Below are 20975 nucleotides of genomic sequence, written 5' to 3'. Positions count from 1 at the left end.
CTTTTCCTATTTTAGTCTATTCTATACTGTCCTTCCCATTGTATTATTTAAAAGAATGCTACTTGGGGTGCCTGGGTGGGTCAGTTGGTTGAGCGTCCCACTTTGGCTCAGGTCATGATCTCGCGGTGTGTGAGTTCGAGCCCTGCGTTGGGCTCTGTGCTGACAGCTCAGAGTCTGGAGCCTGTTTCAGATTCTGTGTCTCCCTCTCTCTCTGCCCCTCCCAGCTCATGCTCTGTCTCTCTCTCTCTCTCTCTCTCTCAAAAGTAAATAAACATTAAAAAAAAAAAGCTACTTAGGAGGCACTAAGCACTAAGTGAATTTTACAATATATTTAATTAAGAAAAAACACTTCTATAAGGGAAATGGTCAACCACTTAAGGAGTTCAGGAGGAGAAATCCTCAAGTAAGTGGGGAAATGGACTAGATGAGACCTACGCTTTCTTCCAATTCTAAGATTTCAATGAGGTTATGTAATTCTTACAATAGGACTTAAGGTGGCCTTTGTGAAGCCAAGCTGTGAATGGCAAGATAAAGAACTGTCAGAGGGACCCTGCTGATACAACAGTGAGCACAATGCTGAATTGTGTTTAGATAATACACTTGGCACTGACCAAACCCTCGGAATATTCTAGTTTTTATTCTAGGTCCTACCCGGGTAAGAAAATGTAGAGAATCTGGCAAAATACCAGGGATGGCTAACAAAAACAGTGAAGTGATAGGGAAACTGCAGAAGACTTGAAAAAAAAATGGGTTAAGAAAATCAGAAAGAAATGGTCTAAATCGAACATCTGAAAGTAGATTGCCTGCGTAACGGTGAGTGACTGTATTCTGTTTTCCTGGAAGACGGGACAAAAGAGAATGCTTTAAATAGAAGGACAAGGGTCTTAGGTTGGGCATTTGAAATAGGTTCATGAAGAGAAATTGTGTGGTCTCTTTTCCTACAGTCCTTGTGCCTTCTCTCATTGCTCAGCTCAATACATTGATGACTAGCCAATACATTGATAACTTATCATCTGTAATATGTCCCACGCTGTGTACAATTTCCCATCTGTACATCCCATGGACATCTCACATTCAAAATATCTTAAATTCAAGTTGATTTTCTGTCGTTCTAAACCTGTTCCTACTCCTTTATTTTGTTTTAACTGGTAGTCATAGCACTCGCTTGCCAAGCTGGGAGTCTTTCATTTTTAGGTCCTTTGTCTCCCTTACCTTCACTGCTTAATTCATTAGCAAGTGTTACCATTCTTGTCTCCTGAATATTGCTGGAAGCAGTCCCTTCTTCTCTATATCTCCACTATCTTTGCTCTCAATATTTCTTGTCTGGACTACTTTCAGCAGTCCATTTCATGACTTGGCAATGACAAGTCATTTCATGACTTCCCAATTGGTTTCTGTCCCACCTTCCTTTTTTGGTTCCTTTGTAACTCTTTGACCATATTACCTCTCAACCTGAAATCTAACCACGTTTTCCCATAACCCTTAGAGAATATAGTTCAAACTCTTTAACATATAAAGAAATTTCCACCATCCTGCCTTTGCCATTTTTTTTTTCCCAGCTGCATTCCTTTCCCTTTAGTTCATGTTCCAGCTACAACAACTCATTTGGAAGATTGCTAAGAGAGTAGATCTGAACAGTTCTCACCACCAGAAAAACAAATTCTGTAACTATGTATGGTGGTATGTGTTAACAAGACTTACTGTAGTGATCATCTCACAATACATACGAATATCAAATCTTTACGTTATACAACTGAAGCTAATATAAAGTTGTATGACAATTATATCTCAATTCAAAAACATTAGTAGTTCTTGGCACTAATCAGGCTCTTTACTCCCTTCTGTGACTTTGTTCATGAGAGTCCCTCTGGTTGGAAGGCCAACATTCACCAGCCAACCTAGTTCATAGTCATCAGTTCTTTAAGATTAGTTCAGGTGCCCACCCAACCAAGAAGCCTTCCTCTGTGAACTCCCTGACTCCTTCTCATCCTTTGCCTTATCTCGTCACGATTGCCCATTTATGTGTCTGTACCCTCACTAAACAGTGAGATCCTTAATGGTCGGATTGGTCTTTTTTATCTTTGCATTTCTAGCATGCAGAACAATTCAGAACATACAATAAATGTCCAATAAAATTTCTATTGAATGAATGAAAACTTGCGTCCATTCTACTAACAGAAACTACACTGGGATAACTGACAAGATAAAGCAGTTGGTCTTGTTAGTTCTTTAAATAAATTTGGGCTGTTTGTGTCTAATTAGAATAATATCAATAATAATATAATTTTTTGAATGATTCTTGGCTGAGTTACCTATTCCTGAAACAGAAATTTCCTGTCCTATAAATTTGTCATTGGCACTGTTTGGGTCTTAATTTCATTTAAATATCACACTTTCTTGGTACTATAAACAGTCAAACCCATGCTTTTTGCCATTTCCCTCTGTGCCTTTCCTTCTCTTTTTGGTTTCCATATACGTAGAAGGCCAGAGTTGAAAGGGGCTGTTATTATTACCTAGCACAGTTCCTCATTACACAGTTGAGGGAAATATATATATATATATATATATATATATACACACATATATATATGTATTACTTCTTGCTTTCTTTTTATTTTTCTTATTTTTTTTATTAGCTGGATCTTACTCATCTATTGTCACAATTATATCTCAGGGCTCCTTAGGTGATTTTTTTTCTTGTTTCTAAGTTTGTCATTATAGTGCGATAATCATTCCCATATTTGTAGAGTGATTGTTGGCTGGTAGTTTTCAGAGTGTTTTATGCTGTATCATCACCACCACCATCATCATCATCATCATCGTGAGAATGTGGTGATTGCTTTCCTGCGTCCCAAGTGACATATTTCCAGATTATATCAACTGCTTTATTCTTCTGCAACTCTCATTAGCTAAAAATTTTTCTCTCTTGTGTCTCTGAAATGCTTTTTCTTGTCATTTATCTTATCCTAATGGCCATGTCAAACCAATCAGGCATTGAGCCTTTCATTCATTAGGCACACTTGCTCGTGTGCGATTTTGTCAAACCAGGAGCAAGCAGATATTATGGAAGTTATTTTCATTGTTTGCATTTTATGATGTTATTGTGGCATTTATAGTTTGTCTCTTACCTTTGGGCTGTTTCTTACTGATGGAAATATTTAGATTTCATTCAGGTTTCCTGTACAATAACTCTTGATTGTTTTCTTTTCTTTTTCTAAGAACCCTTCTCTGTATTATTTATTTGATATTTGATTTAAATCTTTTTTTTTAAATATGAAATTTATTGTCACATGGGTTTCCATACAACACCCAGTGCTCATCCCAAAAGGTGCCCTCCTCAATGCCCGTCCCCCCCCCCCTCCCCCCCCCCCCCCCCCCCCTCAACCCTCAGTGTGTTCTCAGTTTTTAAGAGTCTCTTAGGGTTTGGCTCCCTCCCTCTCTAACCTCTTTTTTTTTTTTTTTCCCTTCCCCTCCCCCATGGGTTTCTGTTAAGTTTCTCAGGATCCACATACTCTTGATTGTTTTCAACCCCAAATCCTTCCATTTTAGAGTCAGTTGATGTTCACCTCTCCACTTGTTTCTTTTAGGTGGTACTTTTAAATATAGATCCAACATGATACATAATGAATACTTCTTTGCTTTAACATCAATGCGGTGTATGTAATGTTGCCTGGGTTTGTGCTGTATCATATAAATAAGCTTCGCTAGACTTAGTCCTGCAAATACCTTTATTACTTGATCTTGCTACCTGATTTAAGAAGATTGAAAACATTTTTCTCTCCGTGGGTAGTTATGTTTTATTTCCTTGCTATATGGTTGACAGAAATCCGAGATATTGCACATTCCTCCTTGCAGTTGGAGCCCACCAGTATGCCCCGTGCTGAGAGTGAGGCTCTGTGTCCCAGAATCTGTCCTTTACCACATGCACTGACTTGCTCCCATCTCCATCCATCCGCACATCTCCTCTCCAGGTCTTGCAGAAGGAATCTGCCTCTACAGCAGGAGGAAGGCCTGCTGTGCCGCCGTGCCTCCTCCCCAGCATGAGATCAGAGCCTGCTGCCTGTCCAAACTGTAGGCCACAGAGGGTTCTGGCTCCTCTCCCCTCCTCTCCCTTGGCCTCATTAATGGCATTTGGAGGATATTCTTTCCAGCCTTATTAGGTTCTATTTTTCCCTTTCTGTCCTGGTCCCTAAAGGAAACTGAAAGCCAGTACACAATGCTGCAGTGATCTCAAACAGCTAAATAGATGGCCTTGGAAAAATGAATCGCACAAATTGCTTCCTTCATAGAAGCCAAATTAGTCATCACCGGTGCTCTGCAGCCGGTGCTGCATTTTCTTATACAGGTGCTTCAATAGACTGTCCACTATCTCCCACGTAATTATTTTGTTTATTCATTTGTATTTTATTTTTGCCACTTGTTAAAAACAATCATTTCAACTCTAATAAATGCCCCTTTTGTGTTCTTTGAATGCTTTTGGATTAAAAGGATACCTACAATTTTCCTGCTCTGATATACTTATTTTTTTACCCAAGAATTTTAATCTAAATGTAGGAGAACGAGTCTTAATTCATATAAGTCATTGAGTAATACAGTGAATAAGGCTTATAGTTAATTATCGGAAAAACAAAGCAGCTTGTAATGCTTTAATCACCAAGTTAATATATGGTGATACATATTTCAAATATCATTCCTTTTTTTTTTTAAACCTCCTGTCAACTTTGTTTAATCTCCTTGTAGCTCTCTTTTCAGAAATCTGTAGGGAAGAAATCTTTTTAAAGAACTGTATCAAACTGGTCTTTTTGGGCTTCTTACATAGTTGTCTGCTTGTCTAGTGCTGCCCTCTGGTGGCTATTTCTTGTATTACGTGCCATAGATTTTTCCAGTTCAGCCTGGGGGGGGGGGGGGGGGGGGGGGATAATAAACCAAACATTTTTAAAGCGTATGCCATGTAGTTGACTTTATTTATATTTATTTTTTAGCCGTCAAATAAAATCTGTGGTCCAGAGCCTATTTCCCTCTAGAACATGCCAGGGGACAGAAATATTAAACCTGATTCAGGCATTCAGGCAGGCGCACATACTTCTTATCAACCAGCTGGTGAGGTATGTTCCCTGGTTGGGCTGAACAGCTGTGGCAGAGAGGAAGTTAGCCTCACAGACCTAGATTTTCCCCATAACATGCTTCTGTTTCTTCTTAAAATATCCTTTCGCACTCTACACGTGGGTCTTACTGATAGGTCTGTGAAGCCTTCTCTCTGACTCCCAGGTTGAGGTAGGAATTGCTTTCTAGAGGTGACAAGCCAGCACTATTCCTCACATCCCTGGTAGCATCCCTGTGGTGCTCATAGAAAGAGGTGGAGGAAGGAGGAGGCAAGTCAGCGTTTACTGACATTACATTCCTATTCGTAAATCCCGGAGCTGCAGAGCCTTCTTTAAAACCCATCTGATAAACGTCCATATCCTGGAGGATATACTTGAGTGAATGACAAATAGTATTTGGTGTTGACAGCTGCCTTGGGCCTGAGAGAAATTTCTAATTTGGAGTCAGTAGGAAGTGAGCTGGGGGAGGAGATGTCAGAAGGTAGAAGGGAAAGCGTATTTATTCTGCCCCTACCACACATGCAAGATGCTGTTATATCCTAGACGTGCTTTCTTCTCATTGGAACCCCGTTTGTGAGGTGAACACTATTGTCCCTATTTACAGAGGAGGAACACCAGCTTCGAAAGACTTAACCATTTCACAAGGTCACACAGGTTAGAGTGGCTGATATCTAGGTTGGCCTGACTTCGAGGCCCACGATCCTTCCGGAACACAGCAAGGCTGTGGGTCAGAGGGAAAGGCCCAGATCAGCGGCGAGAGGGGCGGTGGAGTTGGTTCGGGGGCTGACTGCACTGGTTCCGGGCTGTGTTGTGTACATGCTGTGCAACCGCTTCCCTGAGTCATGCTGCTCTCCCCTGTAACGCAGGCTACAGGTGCGGTAGGAAGGGACAGTGGGGTGGGGACAGGGAGGTGCCAATTCTTTAAGATCCTAGGCTGGGCACAGCGTGTCTTCACTGGTTGAATATACAAGACGGACACTTGAGGAATATGCTAAAGGAGAGGGTGATTGAAAAGCCTTTCAATCTGTTCAATCTGATCAAAACTGTTGGTCTACTGTTTTCGGTTTTCTTTCTTTTTTTTTTTTTTAAATTTTTTTTTTAACATTTATTTATTTTTGAGACAGAGAGAGACAGAGCATGAACGGGGGAGGGGCAGAGAGAGAGGGAGACACAGAATCGGAAGCAGGCTCCAGGCTCTGACCCGTCAGCCCAGAGCCCGATGCGGGGCTCAAACTCACAGACCGTGAGATCGTGACCTGAGCTGAAGTCGGAGGCTTAACCGACTGAGCCACCCAGGCGCCCCTGTTTTCGGTTTCTAAGAGAGAAATTAGGGACCCTTCTGACAACCAAAGCACAGGCGGGTTATACTCTCCTGAACTGGGGATGTATCTTTTAGTAGAGGGAGAGAGAGGAGTGGGATGGGGAAGGGGCTTTAACTGTATCTACAAATTCTATTCTTTTAAGAAATTTGGCAGGAATGCCTGGGTGGCTCAGTTGGGTAAGAGTTAAGACTCCTGGGTTTGGCTTAGGTCATGATCTCACGGTTCCATGAATTTGAGCCTTGTGTTGAGCTCCACACTGACAGTTGGAACGTACTTGGGATTCTCCCTCTCCCTTTCTCTCTCTCTCCCCCTCCCACGCACACACAGACACACACACACACACACACTCTCTCTCTCTCTCTTTCAAAATAAATAAATAAACTTAAAAAAAGATGGCGATAGCTGCAGATACTTGTTAAATCTGTGTGATGAGTGCGCCCAGATGTGCTATAATAGTTTATATTAGTATATATCTATTTATATATAGTTTCCTATTTGACTTTTCATAATTAAAAATTAAAACAATAAAAAGGGGCAGACACAATTCTACCCACTCTCCTTTCTTTTTTTCAAGTGACACAGTGTGAGGAAACTCCCTCCTAAAGACCATCCGTTTTCAAAGTGGACGGGACTCACAACTCACTCAATGAACAGAAGTGCACTGAAAGGCTTTTCAATCAAAGGCAATACCTACTCTTGCACCAGCCCACGAAGCCCGTGTGTGGAGATGTTACTGCTTCAAAGTTACCTTCATGTATAAGATTACAAACTGCTACAACAAGAGGGGTATGTAAAGTATTCTTTTCAAAATACAGCCAGAGGGGAAAATAAGACGAGGCAAAGTCACGAAAGCTGACAAAATAACATAGAGTCTTTCAATAAAACCATGAAACTTAGTTGGAAGAGTTACATGACACCATACAGGCTTTTCGTGGTTTGAAGACTCTCCTTCTGGGAAAGGAAATATAAGCCTGGGGTCACAGTCAACATTTCTAGCATCCTTTCTATTATTGAAAGCACATTTGTATACATGATCGCAATTGATTATCGCAGCTTCTCTGAGCAGTGAGGGAAACAAAGGAGTGGAGTCGTTCACATCACAGCCGCGCTGGTTAGTGACAGAACTGGGCAGGTCCGCGTGTCCCGCCCAGAGGTCTGTTCTCACTGCATCCTTCCACGCCTGCCTCAGCCCTGCTTACACCTGTCACATACCTGTTCATGAGACCACGTCCTTTCAGAACCGTCCTTGACACAGATATCCAACCTCAGCTCGGTGCCTGTGGCTCCGTGCTTGCTGTCCACACAGAGATTTGCTGCCACGTTTCGAATCTGTGGAGAGAAGAAAGAATGAGCACGGGTTGGTTTTTATTGAATCCCTAGCTCCTGGCAATTCTGGTATCGATTCTGTAGCTGTTTTTTTGATTACTTGATTACCAAATGATGCTTTAAGTTTATATGGAATGTGGGGAGAAAAATCAGGTTTTAAATACAACATGGCCTAATGGGCATGTAAAAGAGCGTGAAATGGGGGGCGCCTGGGTGGCTCACTCAGTCAAGCATCCGACTTCAGCTCAGATCATGATCTCACAGCTCGCGGTTTGTGAGTTCGAGCCCCGTGTCGGGCCCCGCGCTGACAGCTGGGAGCCTGGAGCCTGCTTCAGATTCTGTGTCTCCCCCTCTCTCTGCCTCTTCCCTGCTCATGCTCTGTCTCTCTCAAAAATAAACATTAAAAACAAAAACATGAGATGGTTCAAGGGCAAAACGGCAGCTGGCTGCAGCAAAGGGCTATGTAGTAATGCAGCACAGGGAGCAGCTAAGTTCACGACTTTTGTAAAATGGCCATTTTTTCTTCAGTGAGTTAAAAATTAAAAAAAAAATTACTTTATACATAGAGAGAATGCAAGTGTGGGGGAGGGGCAGAGAGAGAGAGAGAGAGAGAGAGAGAGAGAGAGAATCTTAAGCAGCTCTAAGCTCAGCGTGGAGCCCTAGGCAGGGCTTGATCCCACGACCCTGGGATCATGACCTGAGCTGAAATCAAGAGTTGGAGGCTCAACCAACTGAACCACCCAGGTGCCCCTCTTCAGACAGTTCCTAACTTGGAATTCATTGTCTTGTTGCCCCAAAGCATCTTCTACCATTTTCACCTTATCTGGGAGAAGAGATCAAATGTGAGGAAGGTGATGCATGTGACCGAGATGAATGAATCCCTGAGCATCGCGTGGTTTTGTGCAGGATATGGCAACCACGTTCCAGTTCGCCTGGAGGGTCTGTACACCTGTCGTCACGTGTAGCATTTCTCCTGGATGATAAGCTATGTGTCACCCTGGATTGTTAGTGAAACAAGAAAGAAGGTGCTATTGGTAGAACACTATCCTGGATGAAGATTCTCTGTGTAAAGTCTGAACTTTGGAAAGTTGCAGGATGAGTGACAAATGACACTGATAATTCCTTACAATTATTGGATTAATACCGGTAAAAGGACCACGTAGTTCAGGATGGGCTGAGAGTGGACTATGAAAAGTATCAACAGAAATAGCCACAGAGAGAGTCCGGCCACGGAAACACGTCCCATTGTCAAGTCTGGCTGTCTGACGGTTTCACCAATTATCCTGTTGACATCAGAACCACCCCCTGTAGTACAGTTGGATATTGTTCTCGGGTAGTTACTTAGGCATCAACGTTTAGATAAGCTCAATTATCTCAATCCTCTTGATGCCTTTATATAGCCCTGGATTATAATAATCCCTTTAGGTACTGTTCAGAATGGAAACAAGAACAGGATGTACTCAAGCGATAATTTTAGTCAAGACTCTTTGCCAAGAAGGAGTACGTAAGGTAGGGAGTCTCTCCGAGACAAAAGGATGGCTGAACCAGGCCTATTCTTACTGGGACGGGGCAAGAGGCAGAGAGAGGCTGTTATGAGAGGTACTGAGTGTCACGAAGGGAACAGATGATGCCTGGGTGGCATTGTTGCAGACAGAACAATTTCTTATTTCACTTCCTGTAGGAGTAGAGGTTGGTATATAATGTCATTCGGGAGGGAATCAATGTGGTAGATATCAATTTCCTTATTCAGGGGATTTGGCAACAGCGCGGGTTCATCTTCCACTATTGGACCTCTCTGCTTTCAGGGTCACTGTCCCTAATGATAAAGGAATGTGAAATAATGTAGGACACAGGGCACCGGTTCTTAACCTAGTCCGGTCTGCAGACTTGTCCGAGAATCCAAAGAAAGCTATGGACAATTTTACAAAAACAAACTAACAAACCGGTAAGTGGAGACATGCCAGCACTTCTGTGTTCATTTTCCTGGAACCTACAGACCCCACATTGGAACCCTGAGTTAGGGGAAACGCTTTCCACCCCCTCCTTGAAAACTACTTGTATCCTTCCTCTTTGTAAGGAAATCCTTAAAGACAGGGAATGAGCTTGGCTGCTGTCAAAGTGCACCTGAATCACTCTCACTTCGGCTAACTTTTCTCCACCTTCCGGAAACAAGTTCCAGGGAGGAATTTTACTAAGCCAAGCTTAAAATCAGCCTTGTGTAAAATCAATTCCTTCGTGTGTGATAGAATTTCTTTGGTGAAATAGAAACACCTGAAGGTCAAGCGTTTGCTTTTGCTATCGCTTACTGGAGCTGATCTGAGTCCAGTGTATCCATTGTCCAAAGCTCTCTCTAACCTGAGGGCTGCCTGGCAGAACTCTGGGCAAGACACTTTTTCCATTGTTGGACCATTTAACTCACAGACACACTCTTAGAGATCCAGCATCGGTTTGTGCCAAAGACACCTTCGGGGCAATATTGTTCCCTCTGCTGGAGAACAGAAGCTCTGAACCACATTTAGGAAAACAACAGCTGCTTATGGTTTATGGCCATTTGGCCACAGAGAGAGTGTGCCCTTCTCTGTCAGCTGGCATGGCACTCATTCACTGAAGGGGCCCTGCTCTTGGAGAAGGAGGACATAGGGCAGAAAAGAATATACACATGCCAGGGACACTGAGTGGCGAATCTGCCCGATCTGCCCGTGGGTACACACCAAGGCCCATCAGAGAGCCTCGTTTTATTTCTAAGCGCTATGAGCTCCAAGGACTCTGGCAGGGATGGAGGAGATCATTTTCTAAACTCTTGAATTTTCTAAATTCTCACTCAAATGGCATCTGTGTAGACAATGGGATAAACTGTTTTGGGAGCCAAGTTGCAAGTTGCAAGGGCTTCATTGTCTATATCTGCATAAATTCCAACACACAGCTGTGCCAGAGAAGAAATGGTAGGGAATACAGGGTGAGGTAGGCACCTGGGTGCAAGACTGGTATCAGGCCATCCTCACCGGCTTCTCTTTTCCTTTTCTTTTTATCTTCCCCCCTTCAGCCCACGGCCATGCCCTCTCCTGTTGCTCACAAACACAACGCCATCAAAACCATACAGAGGGCAAACGGATGGTCGCCAGAGCGGGGAGGCCTGGGGGGAGGGGCAAAATGGGTGAAGGGGAGTAGGAGATACTGGCTTCCCGTTTGGGAATGAAGAAATCATGGGAATAAGAGGCACAGCACAGGGGATATCGTCAACGATACTGTACGAGCAATGTAACAGGACAGACCTATGCTTGTGGTGAGTATAGGAACATAGCAGAATTTGTGAACTTGTCCGATCCATAAGCTGTACACCTGAAACTAATGTAACATTGTCTGGCAACTATCCTCAAAAAAAGAATAAAAATAAACAGGTGAATAACATTCCAATGGAACTAATTCTGTTTTCCTTATTCGAGTGAAGTTAAAAAATAAAGATAAGAAACTTTATACAAGGCTTGTGCTTTTTCAATGCGGGCTCTGTATCTGGCTGAAAATGAGGCGGTTTTCACACATTGCACACCCCCAAACTAGGACACAGAGCGCTGAATAAATCTTATGACAGAATAGATACTTTTCATGCTTTATTCCTTTGATGTCCAGCTTCAGGGCTTGGCATCATTAAAACTGTGTCAAGAAATCCTGAGAGACACGGAACAGGATTAGAAAGTTAGGTAATGCTTGACTAGGAACGGGTGGGGAGCTGGAGGAAAATGTGGGAAAAGAGAATCATTATGTATGACAGGATTACAGAGATAATCTCCTTTTGGGCAAGGTTTAGGAAAAGGTCTGGCAGAGAGTGAAGAATGTCTTAGAGATGCAAGAGAAGTCAGTGTCATCTTGAACATTTCTCCCCCCTCCCCAACACGGGAAGTTTTTAAAAAGAGGTAGAAGAGAGGGGGAGTGTGGTGTGAATGTCAACGTGGCTAGTAGGTGTGGGATTGGTAATTCTGTTGGTTGTTAAAGAGAGACAGCCTGGGTGCCTGGGTGGCTCAGTCGGTTGAGTGTCCGATTTGGCCCAGGTCATGATCTCACGGTTTGTGGGTTTGAACCCCACATCCGTCTCTGTGCTGGTAGCGTGGAGCCTGCTTCAGATTCTCTGTCTCCCCCCCCTCTCTCTGCCCCTCTCCTGCTTGTGCACTCTCTCTCTCTGGCAGAGAGAGAGAGAGACAGACAGACAGAGACTAGCCTCAGTTTAACAAATGAGCGCACGGGTTGCTAATTCCCCCCATATCAGGGTCTTTCAAGGAAGAAGTACTGGGTTCATGATTCATTCAATACATTTTATAAAGTACCTGCTCTCCCACTCACTACACCACATACTGGGTATAGAGTGAAAAATAAAAAAAGAATCAGTTCCAGAGGGTAGGTGAAATGGGCAAAGAGGGTCAAAAGGTACGAACTTCAGGTTATAACATAAGTTCTGGGGATGTAACACACAGTTAAGAATACTGTGTTGTATACTTGAAAGTTGCTAAGAGTAGATCTTAAAAGTTCTCATGAGAAAAAATTTGTAACAATGTATTGTGATGGATGTTAACTAGCCTTACTATAGTGATCATCTCATAATACATATAAATATCCAAATCATTGTTGCACATCTGAAATTAATATAACGTTATATGTCAATTATCGTTCAATAAAAAACATTTGATTAAAATAATTCTGAATTAGGGGCGCCTGAGTGGCTCAGTAGGTTAAGCGTCCGACTTCAGCTCAGGTCACGATCTCGCGGTCCGTGAGTTCGAGCCCCGCGTCGGGCTCTGGGCTGATGGCTCAGAGCCTGGAGCCTGCTTCCTATTCTGTGTCTCCCTCTCTCTCTGCCCCTCCCCAGTTCACGCTCTGTCTCTGTCTCAAAAATAAATAAAACGTTAAAAAAAAAGTTTAAAAAAATAAAATAATTCTGAATTTAACAACAACAGCAACGACAAAATTGGTCTCCTCTTTGTGCAGTTTGAGGTCTAGTGAGGACATCAGAGTGCACATGAGTGGAAGAAAGGCTTGAGAGTCCCAATATTTCTGGCTGTGAATTTTTAATATGGCAAAAGGAATCAAGACACTTCTTCATGGACGGCAGTTGGTTGTAGAATGCAAATCTGTGTGCCCAGCTAGAGAAAAAGAAGATGGTAGGTTAGTATGGAGAGAGAACTGAGCGGAGACAGAGCAGATCCGGGTTCCGCTGTCCAGGCACAAAAGGAGTTCCCCCCACCCCACCCATGGCCATGCATTCCTTGTATACTTCATCCACGTATAAAAAGTTAACTTTTAAGGAGTGCTTCTGAATGAAAGGTGCTTTGAGAAGCACTGATAGAGATTCCAAGGCAAAGAAAAAACAAACAAACAAAAAACCAGCTTCTGCTCCCAAGGGGCCCACAACCTCAGAGGGGAGACGTCACTTGGGACGTGTGTTGTTAGATTGGTAAATGCTAAGTGAGGACTGAAGAGAAAATGAAAAGACCGCTTGGGGCACTTAGGAGAACTGGTTGGTGCTATTGGAAGGGGCTCTAAGAGGACCAGTAGAACTGAATCTTGAGAGAGAAAGACAGAAGGAGCCCGGAGCCGTAAGGGTCAGAAATCAACACATATATGGAGGTTTGGCAGAGCAAGGAAACGGCACACAATCATGGTTCAGCATGAGGTTTGTAAAATGAGGACAATCACGTCTCAGAGGGTGTTTGTAAAGATTGAACGGATACACGCAAAGCGCTTAGCACAGTGTTAGTATGCTGCAAGTGGTCAGTAAATGTTGGATACTATTTATTCATTTACTTGTTTATTTTCTCAGCTGTATCAACTACTACGGTGAATGTGGTGACGCCACAATCAAATCACATTTCTATTATACTGTGAGATGTCCCATAGGCACCTCAAATTGAACAAGCTGTGGCCCATCACTCCAGACCCCTGCTTTAGTCCTTTAGATCAGCGGTTAACCTTGATGTTAGAAGCAGACATTCAAGGTCTCAGCCTGGCAACTTGGGTGGCACCTTATACACCCCCATATCTCGCCCCCCGCCCCTAGTTAGCTCTCTACGTATCCCAGCCCTTAATACTGAGCACCCCACTCCTTTTCTCTCCTTTCCAGTCTTCCAGGCTTTCAACATCTCCTCATGTTTTTTTTTTTTTTTTTTTAATTGCAGTGAAACATACATAAAATGAAGTTTGCCATTTTCTTAAAAAAATTTTTTATGCTTATTTATTTTTGACAGAGAGAGAGAGAGAGACAGAGCATGAGCGGGGGAAGGGCAGAGAGAGAGGGAGACACAGAATCTGAAACAGGCTCCAGGCTCTGAGCTGTCAGCACAGAGCCCCACGCGGGGCTCGAACTCACAGACCGCGAGATCAAGAGTTGAGCCGAAGTTGGACACTCAACCGACTGAGCCACCCAGGCGCCCGTAAATTTGCCATTTTTACCATTTTTAAATGTAAAACTCAATGGTACTAGGTACATTCAAAATTGTGCATAACTATCACTACTACCGATGTCCAAGATGTCCTTATCCCTCAAAATAGCAATTCGTAACCATTAAGCAATTACTTCCCTGCTTCCCCCGCCTCTGGTAGCATCTATGTTACTGACTATAAATTTGCCTATTTTAGGCACCTCGGTTAAGTGGAACCATACCATGTTTCTCCTTTTGTGTCATGCTTATTTCACTTTGCATAATGTTTTCATGGCTTATCCATATTATAGCATAGATTAGAACTTTGTTTCTTTTTAAGACTGATATTGTAGGTAATACACATATTAATACACATATATATCGCATTTTGCTTATCCTTTCATCCACTGAGGAAGACTGGGGTTGCTTCTACCTTTTGGCTATTGTAAAAACTGATGTTGTGACTATTGGCATACAAAGGTCTGTTTGCATACTTGTTTTCATTCTTTTGGGTATATGTCTCGGAGTGGAATTGCCCAGGTCATATGGTAATTCTATGTTTACCTTTCTGAGAAGCCGCCATGCTGTTTTCTGTAGCGGCTGTACCGTTTGACATTCCTACAAGAATGTACGATGGTTCCAACTTCTTCACATGCTTGCCAATGCTTGCTGTTTTCTGTTTTTGATAATAGCCACGCTGGTGGGGGCAAAGTGGGATTGCATTTCCCTAATGAATGATGATATCGAATACCTTTCCATGTGTTTATTGGGCATGTCCATGTGTTCTATGGAGAAATGTCTATTCAAGTCCTTTGCCTTTTTTGAATTGGGTTATTTGTTTTCTTGTTGAATTGTAGGAGGTTTTAAAAACGTTCTGGATATTAATATCTTATCAGATACATGGTTTGCAAATATTTTCTCCTATTTTGTAAGGTTGCCTTTTCATTCTATGGGTAGTGTCTTTTGATGCACAAACGTTTTTATTTTTAATTAAGTTCGATTTATCTATTTTAATCTTTGTTGCCTTTTTTTGGTGTCATATTTAAGAAACCATTGCCAAATCCAATGCCATGAAGATTTCCCCCTGTTTTATTCTAAGAGTTTTGTTACCTTGTGTTTAGGTCTGGTCCACTTTGAGTTAAAATTTGTATACTATATAAAATAAAGTTCCAACCTCATTCTTTTGCATGTGGATGTATTATTTGGTAGGGTTACCATAACAAAGTACTATCAACCTGGTGGCATAAACAACATAAATTTATTTCATCACAGTTCTAGAGGCTACAATCCTGAGATCAAGGTGTTGGCAAAGTTGATTCTTTCCGAGGGCTGTGGGGGAGAATATGCTCTATGCATCTCTCCTAGCTTCTAGTTTATGGCAATCTTTGACACTGTTTGGCTTGTAGATGCATCACCCTGATTTCTGCCTTTACGTTTACATGGCATTCTTCTCCTGTTCATGTCTGTGTCCAAATTTTCTATTTTTATGAGGATGCCAGTCAAACTGGATTAGAGGCCAACTCTACTCCCATGTGACCTCATCTTAACTGATTACAACTGCAACAACCCTCTTTCCAAATAAGGTTATATTCTGAGATACTGAGATTAGGATTTCAATGTATGAATTTGGGGAGACGTGACCTACTAACAGTGGGTATTCAGCCTTCCCAGCATGATCTGTCCTTTTTCCATTGAGTGATATGGGTGCGCTTGTCAAAAAATCATTGACCACATAAGTGAGGTTTTATTTTTGGGTTCTGTGTTTTATTCCATTGGTCTATGTGTCTGTCCTTAGCCATGCCCACCTCCCCTTAGCTTCCTTGAGATATTATTGATACATATTTTTAAAGTTTACTTATTTATTTTGAGATAGAAAGAGCATGGGTGGGGGAGAGGCAAAAAGAGGGTCAGAGAGAGAATCCCAAGCAGACTCTGTGCTCTCAGTGTGGAGTCTAATGGGGGCTCGCTCTCATGGACTGTGATCATGACTTGAGCTGAAACCAAGGGTCAGTCACTTAACTGACTGAGCCACCCAGGAGCCCCGAGATATTTTTGGCATCATAACATGTATAAATTTATGGTATATAACATGATTTGATACACGTATATATGCAGAATGATTGCCACATTAAGGTTAGTTAACACCTCCATTTTCTCATGTAATTACCTTTTGTGTGTGTGTGTGTGTGTGGGGGGGTGAAAACATTTAAGATTTACTCTCCTAACAACTTTCAAGTATATAATACAGTATTGTTAATTATAGCCACTATGCTATATGTTAGATCCCTAGAACGTATTCATTTTACAGCTGGAAGTCTGTGTCTTTTGATCAATATTCCCTATTTCTCCTATACCCCATCCCCTGGCAACCACAATTCTATTTTCTATTTCTATAAGTTAAGCTTTCTTTCTTTCTTTCTTTCAAATATTTTTTTAATGTTTATTTTTGAGAGAGTGACAGAGTGCAAGGCGGGGAGGGGCAGAGAGAGCAGAGAGAGAGAGGGAAGCACAGAATCCAAAGCAGGATCCTGGCTCGGAGCCTGACAGGGGCTTGAACCCATGGACCACTAGATCATGACCTGAGCCGAAGTCGGATGCCCAACCTACTGAGCCATCCAGGCGCTCCAAACAATTTGTTTAATTTTATTTTGAAGCTTATTTATTTATTTGGAGGGAGAGAGAGTGGGGAAGGGACACAGGAGAGAGAGAGAGAGAGAGAGAGAGAGAGAGAGAATCACTAGCAGGCTCTACACAATCAGCTCAGAGCCTGATGAGGGGCTTGAACTCATGAACCTCGAGATCATGACCAGAGCTGAAATCAAGAGTCCCACCCTTAAACGACTGAGCCCCCAGGTGCCCTGAGAATTACATAAAACTGTATATAAACCTTCCCCTAATTCATTTGAAACTAAAAAACGTTTTTGAAGTGTTTTTAGAAATTAAAAACAAATATACAAATAGAAAACGCTAAAAACGCTTGCATTATCCTTGCAAGACCTTTTGCTTTTTAACGTCTGTCTCATGGCCATCACAGCAGTTTTGCCTGAATGGATCCACTCCATCTCTAGTTACTCCATGCCAGGGGCATACAATGACTGCTGGCAGGGACCAACTACTGCCTTTCCTTGAAATTATGCCCACAGAGAATTTCTTCCTATCTTATGCACATTTTCCTCTACTGAATTTACCATAAATGTAATTGCTTTGGCATCTTTCTCTTGCTCTGGGACTTACTAGAACTACTCATTTCAGAAGCCTGGCTTACATTATGCAAGAAAAAGCTGAGCCTGTGGCAGAAATATTTCCATAGGGCCTTCAGATTTGTATGTGTTCTGCTCTAAATCGTCGATTTCTAAAACTATGTCCTGCCACTTGAAGGATTGTGAGTATTGTTTGTGAAACACATCCAGCATCAGAACAGAACTTTTGAGTTAAGTGTTATTTGCCAGCAACAATCTGATTTTCACAAACAGATGCAGAGGAAGATTTGTATAAATAAGCCACTTTTTATTGGGCTTACGATAAGCAACTCCTCTCTAATAGAAGGACAAAAAATTACAGTACTTACTTCATACTCAACTGAGTGCTTTTACAACCATTATTTCCCTTCTTAATCTGCACTACGACCGCGCTGTGCATTCATTCACATTTGCAACTGAGGCTCTGGGACAGTAAGCGGTTTGTCCAAGATTATAAAACCAGTAGATGGCGGGCAGGGTCTGTACCCGTGTCTCTGATTCCGAGACCCATGATCTTCATATGAAATTGTGGTAATAGTTTTAATTAATTCACCAGAACAGTGCAATTTTATGTGTTAAACCTGTGGCAAATGCTTTACTGAGCTCAAAGGAATATATGGAGATTAAAGAAGGCTCTGAATCCTTGGGTTTAGAAAAGAAGTGATCTTAGTCCCAAATTGGGTTGGAGTCTGATCCAGATAGAGAGGCCAAAATGGGGTTAGAAATAAAATCACTTGGGGCACCTGGGTGGCTCAGTCGGTTAAGCATCTGATTCTTGATTTCAACATAGGTCACAATCTCCCAGTTTGTGGGTTTGAGCCCCATGTTGGGCTCTGTGGTGACAGCGAGGGGTCTGCTTAGGGTTTTGTTCTCTCTCTCTCTGCCCCTCCCCTGCTCGTGCTTTCTCTCAATCTCTCTCTCTCTCTCTCTCTCTCTCTCTCGGTCAAAATAAATAAATAAAAGAAAAAGAAAGAAAACCACTTTAACATTCAGGAGCTTTGGTAAAACCCTTGGCCGAGCCAAGGGATGAAGAAGTGATAATCAAGTTATTGAGGTCCATGACTGAAGGGGCATACATAGGTGGTTGCCTATGGTGACTGGATTCTAGGAAGGCTGTGGTGGTGTTAGAGAAGGAACCCTGGGGGGTTAAGAGAAGAAATCATTTCCTCATCTTTGAATGAGATTCTAGACTTTGAATCTGAATTTCTTAAAACTTCCATTTTCTGAAAAGTCAGAAAGTGGCAGAATAGTGACAACTTTACTCTGACCTATACAGTTGACTAGAAAATACCTACTTTTGGGTCCAACAGCCAGTTATATCCTTTGTTAAGCAGACAGTATGGAACAATTTTGATCTTTTGAACCCAGAACATGTAAACTTGAATGCTTAGAAACAATGAATTTATTTTTAGGTTGGATTTCTTTCCTTAACTTCTGGTGTTGGCATTTCATAAAGTCAAGGAAAAAATATTTTAGTATATATACTTTCGTGGCTACACTGCAGGAATTGAGACACTGTCTGATGAGGGAAAGCCCAATAATGTTTGGAAGAACAAAGATTTTTGAAAGCTCAGGTGATAATTATTCATGTTTTGGTATGAATCACACACACATGTGTAATGAGATGAAACTTGCACGCATGTTCTGCATGTCAGGAACATGAAAAAAGACATATTTTAAAAGTTGTAAAGGGTGGGGGTGCCTGGCTGGCTCAGTTGGTTAATTGACTTCTGCTCAGGTCATGATCTCGTGGTTTGTGGGTTCAAGCCCCACGTCGGGATCTGTGCTGACAGCTCAGAGCCTGGAGCCTGCTTCAGGTTCTGTGTCTCCCTCTCTCTCTGCCCCTCCCCTGCTCATGCTCTGTCTTTCTCTCCTTCAAAAATGAATAAACATTAAAAATTTTTTTTTAAGTTGTAAGGAATAATTTAAGAGAAGAACAGATTTACTTGTGTCCTCCCTTTCTCCTTGCATAAATTAAAGGTGGACCATAGGAGAGAAAATAAGATCCAAAGGAAAATTTTATAGTGAGAGTTCAGACTATCTACAGGAAAACTTGCCAAAAGGATATCTGAAAATCAAAAAAGGCATTGTAAGTCAGGAGTTAATATGAGTTTTCCTGCGTTCTTTGGAGGGAAGGAATCTACAGGAAGACATGTCCCCATAATGCTAAATAATAACATTACATTGCACTTGAGTGAAGAGGTTTAAAAGCAGGAAATACCGCTCTGAAGGCAAATGCAAACCACAGGAGGAGCTGGCTTAGGTGCTGGGAAGGCGCCATGGCTCCATTTCAGCCCCAGATTGTGGGAAGAAACCCCGGAATGGACTGGAGCCAGACATGGTTAGACCTCATTGCTCCTGTATTGTCACTCAGAAAATGACACGGAGCCATTTCCTCAGACTGAGCCACAGGGGTCTATTCGAGCCCCTCATCTTTTAACTAATGTCTTTCGTTTCTTTCCTGGAGTGCTATTTTATGAATACAAACACTTTCCCCAATGGTTAGATTTATCTATGAATTGCCAATAAATCTAAGATTTGCTCCAGTTCCAGTATAATCATGAAAAGCCACTTTTAGTATTATCCCTAAAGCCAAGGGCATTAAAAATAAAGCAACTTCTTAGTACTTGAGAAGCTACTCACAGAACACCGCGTCTAGATAAAATAATTCTTCCTTCCAATTCAGGTCAGGTCGTTGAAATGCGGACAGGTTGAAAAGCTTGTCTAATACAGAGATGCCAAGCTCTTGTGTAAAATTTGGAACCGTTAGTTAATGAAGATCTGCAATCAAAATTATGGGTTGATTCTGAGAAGGATGTGACCCTTTGGCCCTGGACGGGATTGCAGCCAAGATCCCTGAGACACATGATAATCTATGGGCTTTTAAAGTTCTCTGGAGAAGTAGATTCTCTTGAACTCATTCTTGAGTTTTATAGTCATCCCTCTAAAGAAGGTCAGCAAATTGTCCTTATTTTCAAGTAAGATAATTCGGGGTCTGAGTTTTCTCTTATAAATTTCTCCACTGTTAAACACAGCCAGCATATTCAAAGAGGTGACTTGGGTCTTTAAGGGGAAAAAAAGGTAGAAATGTCAAATTGCATTTGGGATACTAAACTGAATGTAATATTTATAAAATATTTCATGGTATAATTACTTCCTTACAATGTTTCTCTGTGGGCCCTACATTATGAAGCCATATCATTTCCATTTTGTAGCCGACGCAACTGAGTAGTGGTAACAATATTTCCACTCTCCTTCTTACCTCCTGCTGCAATCAAACAAGTGGGGAACAAAAATAGCAAGAATTGAAGGCCCAGCCTTGAAATTCTGAGTTACACTGACCAATGATGATGACCATCATTCCATCACTGTGTCCCGCAGTAAGAGAAATTCATGCAAAACGCATGAAGACTACTGATTAATATTTCCTATCCAAAAGCAAATGTACTCCCGTCAAACCAGTGACATCAGATATTCCTCCCTGGGGCACCATCTTATGTAACAGTTAGTGTAATGATCTCAAAATGCTTGGATCCTAGCCAGCTTTCTGAACAATAATCTTACATCTACTTTTAATCT

At 42.0% G+C, this 20975-nt stretch overlaps 1 protein-coding gene across 1 annotated transcript in view; it reads right to left on the bottom strand.

Moving 5' to 3' along the window:
* Window positions 1-20975, bottom strand: part of GALNTL6 (polypeptide N-acetylgalactosaminyltransferase like 6) — a 1200087-nt gene that overhangs the window by 18857 nt on the left and 1160255 nt on the right. The window contains exon 11 of the mRNA XM_049631330.1: window positions 7637-7753. Within this exon, the coding sequence (XP_049487287.1) occupies window positions 7637-7753 (117 nt within the window). The remainder of the gene's footprint in view (window positions 1-7636; window positions 7754-20975) is intronic.

The sequence above is a fragment of the Panthera uncia genome, chromosome B1 (genome assembly GCF_023721935.1).
Source record: "Panthera uncia isolate 11264 chromosome B1, Puncia_PCG_1.0, whole genome shotgun sequence".
Taxonomy (NCBI): Eukaryota; Metazoa; Chordata; class Mammalia; order Carnivora; family Felidae; genus Panthera; species Panthera uncia.
Note: the sequence above shows the minus strand (reverse complement) of the source record. Positions and strands in the feature narration are given on the sequence as shown.